Source organism: Pelobates fuscus, chromosome 13 (assembly GCF_036172605.1).
Source record: "Pelobates fuscus isolate aPelFus1 chromosome 13, aPelFus1.pri, whole genome shotgun sequence".
In the NCBI taxonomy this organism is placed as follows: Eukaryota; Metazoa; Chordata; class Amphibia; order Anura; family Pelobatidae; genus Pelobates; species Pelobates fuscus.
Window position 1 is genome coordinate 68,711,491 of NC_086329.1, and position 14,533 is coordinate 68,726,023.

The 14,533-nt window shown below is 39.5% G+C and overlaps 1 protein-coding gene across 1 annotated transcript; it reads right to left on the reverse strand.

Annotated features, from left to right (window-relative positions):
- Nucleotides 1–3,832: 3,832 nt before the first annotated feature.
- LOC134582600 (protein kinase C delta type-like) lies at nucleotides 3,833–14,317 on the reverse strand. Its single transcript, XM_063439267.1, has 9 exons — nucleotides 13,654–14,317; nucleotides 13,032–13,129; nucleotides 12,379–12,540; nucleotides 10,098–10,189; nucleotides 7,812–7,874; nucleotides 6,093–6,231; nucleotides 5,072–5,263; nucleotides 4,609–4,737; nucleotides 3,833–4,120 (listed from the first exon to the last, which is right to left on the reverse strand). Exons 1-9 carry the CDS (start codon nucleotides 14,315–14,317, stop codon nucleotides 3,998–4,000), a joined length of 1,662 nt encoding a protein of 553 aa, XP_063295337.1. The 3' UTR covers nucleotides 3,833–3,997.
- Between the last annotated feature and the right edge of the window lie 216 nt (nucleotides 14,318–14,533).

Here is a 14,533-nt window from a genome sequence, read left to right on the forward strand (position 1 = left end):
TCATCAAAGCTGATTTAGCTGCCGCTAGGCCTGCATTGTGCTCAATGGATGTATACAAGCTAGTAACCTCAAAAGTGACAAGGATCAAGGTGTCAGTTACTTCAACTTCCTCCAGCTTCAACACTTGGTATCCTTCACATAAGGTTTAATCTCTGTCAGGAAAGGTCTCAAAACATTATCCAAAAATTAGACCAATGGGAATGGCATGAACCAAATTCCTGCTATAATCTGCCTACCTGGGGGTCTAACCAATGATTTATGGATCTTAGGAAGAGTGTAAAGACATGGTACGACAGGAGTAGTCTATAATAAAAATGTAAATAGATCCTTATTAATGATTCGGTTATCCAAAGCCTGAGTTAATAGTGTTTCAATTTTAGATTGTAAGGCTAAAGTAGGATCACCGGGTAAACATTTGTACTCTCATTATCTCCTAGTTTTCTAAGGATTTCATTTTCATAATCCACCGTATTCTGTACCATTATGGCACCACCCTTTTCTGCAGGTTTAATAGTTAAATCAATAATTACACTCAATCCATAAAGGGCTTTTTTTTCTTTCTTAGAGAGATTAGGGTGATGCCTGCGGCCAGAATTAGATGTAGAGAACCTCAGCAGCATGATCTACAGACGGAGGACTAAACATGCTTTTTTATACTTGTCACTTAGCTGTCTACATCCCTCTGTGTTACAGAAGGAAGAGACAAAGGAACCTTGTCAAAAAAAGTTTTAAGTTTAAGAGAATGGAAGAGGTCTAGGTCAACCTCCACCTGTCTAGGAGTGTAAATAGGGCAAAATGCCAGACCTTTTGAGAGAACGGCAAGTTTATAATTTGTTAGCGTTGTCAGATGTTGATTACTGTAATTTCTTTCTCTTTGGTCGTAGTTTCTTGTGATCCCACATCGTTGGTAGTGTTCTGTTTCTTGTGACTACCCCCGCCTCGTTCCATCATTCTCCGCTTGATGCTGCCCGTGAGGAGGGGGTTCCATCTAAAAAAGAGAGAGAACTCTCCTGGTAGTATTCCATCTCAGCATTGAATGAATCCTTGCCATTTGTACGTTTAGATTTCCGCGTCTTCTTCCTTTTAGGTAATATCCTTTTCTTAGGGGGATGATTTCTCACATCATTATGATTATGACACTTATAGACATTGCCTATTTTATAGTCGACCCGGTCTCTCTGGAATTTATTCCTCTTTTGTTCCTCAATCTCTTTCCTAAGTGTGTCAACATTTTTATTCATTTTACTTTTTATTTCAGTCAAGTCCTGTCCCTGTGATGCCTGGATTAATTCTGCTTCTAATCTTGATTCTTCTTCTTTTGTTCTCACAATTGCTTGTTGGAGAACTCCAATTTGAGGTGATTCCTGTCACGTATCCATCCTCTCCATGTAAGGATTACAGTAATAATTACCTTCCTAAGAATAATAGAAGTGCCGCTCAGCAGCCCTACGCCATTATGCCTGGCATTTGCAACATGTCGGTGGACGCCGGACGCTGTGGATCCACTCTATTATATAGCCCCACGTCCATCCACAGTGGAGAGGACGTCACTGTGCGGGTGACGTCACGCAGGAGACACACACACACACACACACACATGTTTTGGGTCAAAGGCCAGGTACGGCCAATCGGATCCACAAGAGGATTATTTAAACTTACTTATTCCTTTAGCTCATTGCCCTGTCGTCGTTTCCCTTTGTTGGTTATCCGAGAGTGTGTTCCTGATCGTAGTATTCCGTTTTTTTACTTTGGCTTTTTTATTGACTTCCCTGATTTCAGGTATCCCTGACTTTTGGCTTTCCCTTATCATTGTGTCTCATTCTGTGTCCCTGACCTCGGCAAGTATTTTGACTATTCTTGGGTACGTAAGTCAGGCCATTCTAAGGTCCAGTTAGACGTTACCCTTAGTCCTAGGTGTGATACTATTTCTGCGTGCTGGATCAACAAGTAATCCTGACAATTCCAATCCATAGAGCATTTTTTCAGGATTGCCTCCAATCTGGCACAGTAATATCATCCCTAAACAGGGTGGGCTGGACATACATCTGCATACCCCATGGTATTTGATGTACTCTGTAGTATTCCGCCAGCGTATCACTAGCAATTGATGTGTAAGTAAGTGTATTTTATACAATGCCACCACTGGATTAGGACTCCAATAAGCTCTCTGTTTGGGCTAAGCTCAGGAGAATTAATGGAAGCTCCTGGCCAGGGCCGGACTGGAAATTTTTTTTGGCCCTGGCATTTTTCAATCACAGCGCCCCCCTGAGAAGGGGGTGGGGCCAGAGAGAGTGTGTTTTGTCATGACTAATGACAAGCACGCCCCCTCTCAAAGTGAGAGTTAAATGCGCAGAGCCCCACTGAAGAGCTCTAGCATGGGAAAAAGGCCCTGTAAAAAAAAAGGCCTTTTGTATAACATGATTGCGCTGTGTTTGCTTTTAACTTGTGTTTGGTGTCTCCATAAGTGGGATACCAGAGGACAAAAGGGCCAGGAAAGCGTATGGTGCATGTGTTTGGAGCCTGCTTGTGGGATTGCGTGTGTAGAGTGAGCTGATTGTCGTGTGGTATTGTGTAAATAGGTCGATTTCATTCGTGTTTGTGGTGTAATATGTGTGGGCCGTAGAGAGTGAGTGTGTATAGGGTGCATAGTGTGTATAGGGGACAAAGTGTGTGTAGGGGTTGTAGAGAGTGTGTGTTTAGAGAATGTTGTATGTGTTTGCTTTCAAGGAATGTAGTGTGTGCATGGGGGATCCAGAGTTTGTATGTCAGGAATGTAGTATGTGTAGGTGGTGCAGTGTGTGTGTGTGTGTGTGTGTGTGTGTGTGTGTGTGTGTGTGTGTGTGTGTGTAGGAGATCTAGTGTGTAAAGGACTCAGAGTGTGTGTGTAGAGGATTCAGAGTGTATATTTTATGTTTGGACCTATTGTATGTGTGAGGGGCACGTATTATGTGTTGGGTGTATGTGTGAAGGGTGCTGTGTGTGTGTGAAGGGTGCTGTGTGTGTGTGAGGGGTGCTGTGTGTGTGAGGGTGTTCTTATCTGCCGTCACATTCAAATGTTCTAATTGTCTGTTAACTCACTTAGGGTTAATTTATATATTATGTATATGTGTGAAAGTGTGCTGTGTGTGTATGAGGGTGCTGTGTGTGTGTATGAGGGTGCTGTGTGTGTGTGTAAGGGAGTGCTCGGAGTGTCTGAGTGTACTGTGAGTGAATGTTTATTTAAATATGTCTTATTTTTATAAAAAAATTAAATAAAAGTTATATCCCCCCCTCGCTTCTTACCTTTAGCCTGGGGGGGGGGTAGAGTTCACTCTCGTGAGATCTGAGCGTTATTGTGGTAACTGCAGCAACGCTCAGAATCCCGCGAGAGGAACCCGGCGGAGCTGCTGGCTAGAACTCCCCGGGTCCTCTCCTGCCTCCCTCAGTCCCCAGCCGGCGGCCGCTTGTAACTGCCTGTGGCCGGGTGAGGGAGATTTTTGATCTCCCCACCGGCCCATGAAGGCACACAGCAGGGCCGTGTATGGGCCAGCCGGGGAGATCCTGTAATCTCCCCTGCAGGCATCGGCCCACAGCCATCGTGGCCCACCGCGCATTTGCCCAGTATGCCCAATGGCCAGTCCGGGCCTGCTCCTGGCTGTCTAGTGGTAGTATTACAGGTAGCCAGCTGAGCCTGGGGTGGTGGGCAAGACACTCCTGGCAATAAAACCACTACAGGAAGCTATAGTCCATGCAAAAAGTGGAGACATTTGTGCTTGTAGTGTTTCTTTAATAAAGTGCTAATATAGTGCTGGTTTGACGTTGATTACAGTGAGGGAATGAGAAAAAGGTCTTTTTTAGCAATAACTCCAATACATTCTGCAATATTCTGTTATAATATTATAGTATGTAGCACAAGATAGTCTGTTTGTTGGTACACAGCAGGGACGGTGGCAGAGGCTATCTGCTGGTCGGTCGATGTTCTGTTGACTGGTGGTATTCAAGAGGGTGCACTCTGCTTCTATTCCTGCCATTCAGAGTTCACATAAGACAGGCCACTGATATGATGGTCATCACATGAGGAGATGTTATCCTTCATGAAAGATTGATTAAAGTCCACTGTGCTTGTTTCATGATCGGACGTCTATAACAAGAAGTAAGATTTCATAAGTACAGCATCAAATTACATTTTCTACTTGTCATGTTGTACTTAAACTCTACGCTACATAAGTAGTGACTGGAGAGAAATTATACCAGGCTATGTTTCATGGAATCTTCTCTTGGCAAGCGAATACTGTTGGACTTAATCCCTTAAGGATAGAGACAATTGTACAGGTTCTGATCCAAATCAAATCAAAACCTGGAATTTGACTTTATGTCTGTTCAATCATAATTTACCTCTTTCATATTAAGTACACTTACATCTGTTATATATCATTTTTGTTCAGAAGAAAGGGGGCTTTCATTTATCAAATGTGCAATTCAAATACATTTAAATAGTAATATCAGTAGGCAATGACTTGATTAATTAATCGGGCTCAGTTTTCATTTTCTAGTGGTGGCATTATTATTCTGCAAAAATTGTCTTATCTTAGCATATGAATAAAAAAGTAATGGCATTTGTCTACTTACTGCAAATGGCAGAAATGGAGGGCTCACTTTACACTCCTCTAGATCTCCCCAGTTAATGTCTCTATAAAAAGGGTGGTCACGGATGTTCCCAATCACTCCAAGGCGTGTCTTGGGGTTCTTATTTAGAAGCTAGTAAGAGTCAGGAGATACAGTGAGTATTAAACATTCCTTGACTTTGACCTCTGTGGTAGTATATTGGTTATATTTTGTTTCTTTTACCGCAAACCTTTTAATTTTTTTAATTTAATGTCTTATGCATTCTACTTTTCTAGCAGACCTCAAATGCAGTAAAACTAGCGCTTACTCCATTAAATGTAACAAACAGCTAGTTCCAGTAACACCTTCCTCTTGCCTCTCTCCTCTTATAGCTCCCTTTGTGTCTTTTTACAACCCATTTTATAACATCCAATTAAATTATATAACATTTCCATCTCTACCACCTTACCATGTATCTGTTCCTTACCTTATCCAGGATGTCTCTAATTTCACTGCTCAGCCAGGCAGGGTAGCGTGGTGGTGCTTTTAACACCTGCTTTACATATGTTAATAGCTTGACCTTGTCATTAAAGGGGAATTTCCCAGTAAGCATCCGGAAAAGAAGTATACCTAGGGCCCACCAATCTGCAGACACACCATATTCCTTGTTCATGAGTACCTGGCAAAAAAGACACAAGATAAGTACTTTGATAAATACTGAATTTAAGCCTAAATTACAACCATATTTTTTAATTTGTTTTATTATTAACTGAATGTTCATATGAAGCCCATCTTACTCTATCCTTCAGATATTTCATATACCACCAGCATTTTATTTAAATTATACTTACAGAGCTAGTCTAGTAGCGTTCCTGCAACAGCTCCCTTTAACTCCTCCCACAACTACACATTAGTCACTCCCCATTGGAAAGCACAGCTTCAATGCTTTCCTATGGAGATTTATCTAATGCTGGATGTCCTCATGCATACCATAACATTTGGTCGCTTAGCCACCAGAAAGTGCTTCTAGTGGCTCTCTGTATCACGATGTAATTAATGTAATCAAAAACTGCAATGATTTACATTGCAGGACTAAGAGGGACAGGGACATTGCACCCAAACCACTTCAATGAACTGAAGTGGTCTGGGTGACTATAGTTTCCCTTATATATTTTAGGATAAGCTTTTTAAGTGATTTCATATTTTTATATAAACTTTTAAAATATATATTTTCAAAATATTAAAAAAAGGAAAATCATACAAAATTATTTTGACATCTATTAAACTATTAAAACATAAAAAAAATTTAATCATTTGAAAAGTTTCCAGCCCCAAAACTTGATACTGCACTTATATCCATACCATAGCTATTCTTTTGCTTTTAGAACTTATCCCAATCATTTCTGCTATGTTTTTATGTCCACTTCCTTTACACCTCCTAATACTGTACCTAACCGCTCCCTCTAACAGTCCCCGTACTGGTCCTAAAACAGTTCCCTGTCACCAACCTCTGGTGCCATATTTACAGGTGTTCCAACTCTCTCCCTGATCTTTTTATCACCCAGGATGTTCTCCGCTGCAAGGCCAAAATCTGCTATTTTCACATGGCCTTCTCTGGTCAGAAGAATATTCTCTGGCTTCAGATCACTAAATAATAAAGAGAAAGAATATGAAAGATAATGGAGAAAACCGAGTTAGAAACAATTTATTCATTTTTTTTAATTCGAATACTTTACAGCAGGGTGGATTTGATTTAAATCAAACTGATTAAAATCACGATTTAAATCACAAGTTAGCAAGGCTTGATTTAAATCATAGTTTTCTACATAAAGACTAATTCTTGCTGGTATATCTTTAATATGCAAGTAGATGAAGATTTTTAGAATAACAACTTTTCATATTGGTTTTTTTATCCCCAGTTTAATAGGTTAATCATTCATTCACTTTCTGTTGTACTTAGGAAGGAGAAAAATAATCATTACCTTAATAATGACAATTTAAATAGATTTATTCAACTGGAACAATAACATTACAGCATATGTTATTCAACCATGTTTGTTAACCAATTTGGCTAAACAAAATATATATATTTTAAGAAACTTTGACTGTCAGCCCAGCCTACACGTGAAAAACTTAAATACTGTCCTCTGTAGCTCACTCGTCATCTTCATCTTCTTCTTTGTTCATAATCTAGAAAAGAAAAACAAGCTTTCCTGCTTTATCGGGTCCCAAACGATTTCTCAATTTAGAATGAATTAGTCCAAAGGAAGAGAATATTCTTTCAGCGCCTGCAGAAGAAGCTACTGCTGTTCAAAGTGACATCATTACTTGAACAGTCTCTAAATCCAAGTGCTTAAGTGACTTCCACCAGTTCACGGGTGTGACTTTCTTTAAAATATCTTCAGCAAACATATTTCTTGAATGGCTCCCCCTTAGCTTTGAAGTTTATTATAGTTGGCATTACAGATGGATGATTGCTGGATACCCATGTCAAAGCTAACTCCTCTTCCTCAGCAGTTAAGTTTTGACCCTGGTACTGGATATTGACAATATCTGCCAAAAAATGAGCTGGAGACATTACTTGTCCCATTCGTTTTGTTAACGCTTGTAATTTAATTCTGTCCATGTGTAGTGCTGTTTTTAAGTGTTCACTCAGTTCCTTCCAAATTTCAACAGCATCAGCAATAAAACAGCAATTTTTCTGTATTTTGTTTAAAGCTTCAGATATGGGTTTCAGGATGCTCAGCATATGTTAAACATTTCTCTTAAGCCCAATGTTGAGGATTTGGGCCGTGACAGTGCCATCTATTTTATCTCGATTTTGTTCACAAACTGTCATCAGAATAGGCCAGTTCTTGATATACTGCTCAAAACAGCCCACCACAGAGTTCCATCTAACATCTTGTGGGAGCGTTAGCTTGGTTCCACCCATCTTTTTCAGAGCTGCTGCAGCAAAATGATTGTTACGGAAGTATTTAGCAATTTCAACAATATTCGTCTTTATTTCTGGAACACTTAAGTCTTTGGCTAAGAGGTGCAGCAAATGAGCACTGCAACCATATGTTATAACCTTTGGATGGTAATATATTTTCCTCAAAAAGCATTTTATTTAAAAAAAAAAAAATCAGATTTAAATAAAAAAAAAATCAGATTTAAATAAAAAAAAAATCATAGATTTTTATCCACCCTGCTTTACAGCTTTCTGAAAAACCAAAGCTAATACTGACCGATGTATAATGCCATGGGAATGTAGATATTGTAGCCCACATATAAGCTCCGCTGAGATGAATCTAAATGTAAAAAAATATATATTTTTAAAATTTATATTTCTATTATTGCCATTTATATAACGCCAACAGATTCCATGCACTTTACAATATTATGATAGGGGGGATTTAACTATAAATAGGACAATTACAAGAAGACTTACAGGAATGATAGGTTGAAAAGGACCCTGCTCAAACGAGCTTACAGTCTATAGGAGGTGGGGTATAAAGCACATTAGGACAGGAAGTAGCAATCAAATAATATAAAGCAATCTGCACCAAAGAATAAATGGAAAATAAAGCACAAATCATACTGGGGCAGAACATTTCAATACACTCATCCTCAAAAACGTTTTACTTAACCCCTTAAGGACCAAACTTCTGGAATAAAAGGGAATAATGACATGTCACACATGTCATGTGTCCTTAAGGGGTTAATTAAACGTTTTTTAATTAAATTTAAATGAAATAGGACCTGTCTCAAATGATTAGAGAATTTTTAATTCCAAGGGTTGTTCCTATTGTTATTAAAACTATGTGATTTTTATTTTATTTATTCTAAATTATGATCCTTAAAGTGAAGAAGGTGTTCAGAAGACAAAGTGGAATAAAAGATTGTGCCTTAAGCAATACTCATTCTGGAGAAACTGATTTGTATTTAATTGAGTGCAGAGTAGAGATAGACAAGCTGATATTTTGCGCATTTTGTTCAGACAGACAGATATTGGTGCTAGTCCTGTGTTTTTTATCTACAGAGAGGACAATCTCTGACTCAGTACATTAGTAATAGCCCGAGGTTCCCCCTCAGTGTTCGACTGTAAATTTTGATTGAGGCTCAATAAATTATATATGTACATGTTTGTGGAGGTATTCTATTCCTTTTTACAATCTTCTATAGCATATTAAACCCCTTTCTTTTTTTTCTTTGTTAAATTCTTTTTTTATCAAGTCATGCATATTAAGTTACATTGACAAAAGGCAATCAATAAGTATATTACACCATAAAGCACAATTAATTAAAATAGGGATACAGTTTTATCAAAGTTCACATAAAGTGTAACACAGGTACGTCAGAGTTATATAGATACGCTTGACAACAGTATTCTATGTACTGAGCGGGCTGTTTTATGTTACGTGCATCTCTCGTACACCAAGGTATAGTAGTTGTGTGGTATCCAAAACAATTTATAACTGAGCCCTCGATGTATATCTGTCAGGTCCCCTGCCCCCGCTCCCGGCGACCTTGCTTACCTCATCACCGCAAGCGGCGTCATCTGGTCCCTGTCTCCAGACTTCCAGTGTGTCTGTCGCTGCACGCTCCAGAGCAGCATCTCTATATATGTGTGCTGCGTGCGGTCATGTGACTCGGTACACAGTGATGACCTCAGAGACCACAAGGGTGGGAAGAAACTCCTCCCACGTGTTGTAGTTAACACTAATTGGAGGTTACCCAATCACACACGTTGGGTGTATATAAGCTAACCCCTCCCTTGCCTCAGTGCCCTGTTGTGGTCTTTGGTTTACCATTGAGCGTTGCACTTATTTTGATTTCCTGGTTACTGATATTTGGCTTTGACACTCGTTATTCCATCTTTCTATTTCCCTTGACCTCTGCTCATGTTTTGACTATCCCTTTTTGCATAACCCGACCATTCTAAGGATCGGTATTGCAATTCTCTCTACTCTGTCCTGTCTACGTCTAAGGGTTCCCTAGTGAATGTTACTGTAACGGGACTGCAATATTAAATCCCCAGATCTCCGCTGGTATAGAAGGTAATATCCCAAATCCCCCAGTAACCAGAAGAAACACCATTCAGGGAGACAACTGCCAATTTAATAATGGCTCAAGGAGTTAACTGCCAACTGTCAACTTTTGAAAAATGTTCTTAAAGTGGTACATACATATTGAACTGAACAGATACAGGCATTTAAACAGCAGGGAGAAGGTTTAACTGAGGGCCCACAGGCAAATACATGAAAAATCCTTCACAGTTACAATATCTGCCTTTGAATTTACACTGAATCTGCCTGTGGTGCCCCACTGTGCTTAGTTATTTCATGATCACCAAATGCTTGCATGAACAATTTAATATTTTTTCACAAAAGAAGATATAATCAGAATAAGAAAATAAGAAGGGGGAAAAGAGGGAAGACACAAAAGGGGAGGGATGAGTGGTGGGGGCATCCATCTCCAGCCTTAAACCCCTTTCTTATCTCTCCTTCCAATTATTTTTGGTAATGACTTACTTTGATTCTTCTACAGATAAACTGCCCTTTTTAGCCATAAAAGCATCAAGAGTGTCTCCTTGTATGTAATCCATGACTAGGAAAGAATTCATCTGTTTCAAATTAGACACAAAATAGCTGTTTACTATAAGTTATATAATTAATACTTCAAGACATTACATAAATACGTAGCATATTTACTCGAATCTAATGTGCCATCGAATCTAATGCACACCTCAATTTTTTGAAACCTGGAAGCTGAAAAATGTTTTTGCAGGCCAATGTAATGCGCATTTATACAAGAAGATACTACTATACAACATTGTGCTACAATGAAAATGTTTATTTCCATATACTATAGTAACATTGATGGTATTTCAATATTAGTGATACATGTTAATACTATTCTTTTTTTCTATAGCTCTCTTTCAAGAACAGAATTGGCCTGTGTGAATTTTCTTGTTTGAATTCGCCGGAATGAAATTCACCTGTTTGAATTCGTCAGTTTGAAATCATCTGTTTCAATTTGTCTGTTTTAATCCACCTTTTTTATTTTTGATTTTTTTTTGTGCACAGATAAGTCAGTCTTGCATTGCCCCAATAGCAGAAGCAAGATCAGTAAAACCCATAGTATAACAGTGTGGCAATAGAGATATCAGCACATTTAAAAAATATATATATATATATGCACAAAAGGAAACAAAATATTGAATATGTAAGTGTACATGAATTAAATAGAAAGCTACGGTCTGGTTATGGTAACTGACAGCATGCAAGATATATGTAGTGTGAAACATGCTAGCTAAACTTTGCTTGATGCGTGTATACATAAACATTTAGCATGTTAGATTAGTGGTGAGCTAAGCTAGGCTGGAGAGAGTGTGATATAACATGCTAGCTAAGATAAGGTTTGCTTTAGAGCCACTGGGTACTCGACTCTGTTGGAAGGTAAATGAGAGAGTACATAAAAGGTCCCGCAATGGTGATGACAGAGACTTTGTGAAAGCTGGTTGTCCAGGCTTCAACCGATACTGTAGGTATGCCACAGTAGACAGTTCATGGTTCTGCCGGGTGTTTAGCCATCAGTAGCTCCTTAGTTGAGTCAAGTATCATGCTGTGGCTTCAACCGATACTGTAGGTATGCCACAGTAGACACTTCATGGTTCTGCCGGGTGTTTAGCCATCAGTAGCTCCTTAGTTGAGTCAAGTATCATGCTGTGGCTTCAACCGATACTGTAGGTATGCCGCAGTAGACAGTTCATGGTTCTGCCGGGTGTTTAGCCATCAGTAGCTCCTTAGTTGAGTCAAGTATCATGCTGTGGCTTGTAAGTTGGGTAGGGTCCGCTGCACCTGAATTTATCTCCCTCCCTCTGACTCTCGGGCCCTAGGGGGGACTATTACTGCGTTAACAGGAATCCTCCTTCTCCAGTCAGCAGGATTGAACACCTGAGGATGCTCTAGGTTACGGGGGGGCACAGGGCTGTGTAGTCGGCTGGCAGTCATGACCTTTGTGCGGGTCCCCAGCCCAGAATGGTGTCGGCAATCCGGTTTAGGAGCGTTGGTTACTGGCTCCACAGACAAAGTGGTGGTAGGGGTTCTGCAACGGCTGCGCTCCCAGAAAGCTTGACACACCTTGTCAAATCTAGCCTCAAAGCTTTCCAGGCTTGGATCGTTGAGCCCTCTGAGTGTAGTGTGTGTTCAGGCTCGGTGGCCATCTTGGACTCACCATGCGGTAATCAGCTTGGCAGGAGATACCGCTCTTGCAAGTAAGGTTTCCCCAGTGGGGACCGGGGTATCCCCCACCGGTCCGGTCCGGTCATATTTCCTATGTGGCTTAAATCATTGAGATTATGAGCAGTTAAGGCTGATTTTGTTCACGGACAGGTCAGAGCTAAGCAGAAACATGTCTGGCCATCTTGTATGTCAAGCCCCGCCCCTTAATCCACCTGTTTTAATTCGCTTTTGTCAATTCTCAGGAAAATGTAGAATGTTGTCCTGAATGTAATGCGCCATTGAATCTAATGTGGATTCAAATTTTGGAAACATTTATTTTCCAAAAAAGGTGCGCATTAGATTTGCGTAAATACGGTATATATTCTAGCTATTCTTTTGTTTAATATTTGTCTCACAGTACACAATTTTCTTCCTTTTTAAAGTAATGGACATTTTGCACAAGACAAATAGTAAAAAACTGACTGATTTGATTAGTTTGTTTATAGAAGAGTTTGATTATCATACAGAGTATGTAGAAGGGTAATAGAGGCACTCAGATTATTTTATAGGAAACACTACGGACTCGTACCTCGGACTGGAAGGCAGCAAATCCCTGGCATAAGAAAGGGCTGCCAACCGCCATTTGCAAAACCCGGTTCTCTGTCAGGACGGATGCCTGGTTTTCCTTTTTTTTATTGATGACTTTAACAGCAACACGTTTGTTTGTGCTCTTATAGGAAGCCAGCATCACCTAAGAGAGGAGAGAGAAGACCATATTAGTCCAACATGGAATTTTAAAGCAATTGGGAAGTTGAGACACTAAGATTGCAGGTGTCTGTGTACAATCACATAACAACATTATTCCTATACTACATAATGGATGTGTTAATAAGGGCTGAATGGCTAGAGAGATACATTCATTCAGTTCATCTCTATGAGGAGATGCTGATTGGCACAGCTTGGCGTTTTGCCATACATGCGCATTAGCCTCCCAATGCTTTCCTATGGGAAAGCATTGGATGAGACCATCAAGATTGATCGCAGTCAGGAAGGCAGGGCCAGCTGCGGCGAGACCAGCACCTAATCTTCAACTTAAACTATGAACCTAGAGACTTACACAGAGGCTGAGATTTATCAATGTGTCTGTTGTGTAATGTGGTGCAAAATGTAAAAAGGGAGGAGTCACCTATTTACTCCTAATATATCCATTTTTAAAATTTTATATTTCCCTTATACACTCACTTTTCCAAAGTTGCCTTTCCCCAGTGTGCTATGGAATTGGTAACCATCCAGCGACAGAGCAGGGTGCTTCTTCGATTTCTTAGATTGTCCACTTCCTCCTTAAGGATTTAACACATATGATATTAGCTTCCAATTAATCATGAACACCAGGCATTGTTTAATTTCATTGTCCCTATGGAATAGTCATATGAACATTCCCATCCCACTCTTTTACGTCAGTAAAGTGCTTGGAGTGTTCATTTAAAGGTAACAAAGCTTACATGCAATGCATGATTTTTTTTGATTTTTTAAATGTTTTTCACAGCTTTTCCATATTTTTAATATTAATAAATCCACCATGCATGGATAAATATTCCAATATTCATTTGCAGTGAATGTCAAATTCAGGGTAAAATAGGCAAACCATAGTGGACTTATGGAGATTTGTTGTAACCTAAATGCGCACTTTTAATTCATTTAGTGAATATTCCTAAGAGTTTGATTCAATTTATTGAAAGTCTAATGGCTTGTGTGGAAGCGATAGGGGACTGTATTTCTAAAAGTACAAATCCCTGTAAAGCCTTTATTGTCTTCACAGCTGCAACATTTTCATCATCTCTCTGTGTAATATCATTGTGATTACCTATCTCCTCAACACTTTTCTCCTGTCCTTGTTTTCCAAAGGAGGACTTTTGCTTTTTTAGGCTACACGGCTTGTCCTCGTCTTCAGATTTCCTTGATCTTTTCAAGCTATGCTTTTTGGGTAGATATACCTTCTGCATGTCAGGCATATTCCTACTGTCAAATTGTTGATAAGATTGACTACCCAGCTTTCCAGATAAGGACAGCTTTGCCTTTTTCTGCCTGCCCTGCTCCTCATCTTTACTTGAGGATTGGTATCTTTCTGGGGCTTGTTCCCTGTGTTCCTTTGAGAAGCGTTGTCTTGTGCGTTCTCTGCCTCTATCGGTCTCCTGCTCATTGCAAATACTACTTCTCTGAGAATGTACAGGAGATCTCTCATACTCTTTTGACCCTGCAAGGTGTTCTTCAGATTGTTTCTCTTTTTTAGCATGAGTCTCCTTTTTTCCCAAGGAATGCTTCCTTTTCCTCTCCATTTCTAAATGATACCTCTGTTTGTTCGTTAGAAAAATACAAATATAATTGGCTAATGCCGAATTCAGAATAATAGAAGTAAATATAACTGTTGAAATTATCGCTCGCACAATGCGAAAGCTACTGTTCCCTTGAAAAATGCCCAGTTGCTTTAAGTTTGTTATATCCACTGGTTTATCAGAGGTTGTTGGCATCCGTGTTTATGATGTCACATTACCTGATCATATATGATCTCAACATCACAGTAAAGGAACAGCTGATAACTGTCTCATTACAAATTATGGGTGACTAACTGTAAATGCTTAATTGTCAGTATCCTCAGCCAGCATCTATACATGAGGATAACGGGAGAAGATTTATTTGACTAGATGTCAAATAATGTGACATTTAAACGAGTTACTTTTTAAATG

Bases quoted from the DNA above. Each gene is read 5' to 3' on its own strand.
- LOC134582600 (XM_063439267.1), bottom strand. From the start codon at position 14,317: ATGCCAACAACCTCTGATAAACCAGTGGATATAACAAACTTAAAGCAA. The intron at 10,190-12,378 runs GTACGAGTCCGT...AATTTGAAACAG, and splicing joins TTGCTGCCTTCCAGTCCGAG to ATGAATTCTTTCCTAGTCAT. The intron at 5,264-6,092 runs GTTGGTGACAGG...CTTTTTTGCCAG, and splicing joins CTGTAAATATGGCACCAGAG to GTACTCATGAACAAGGAATA.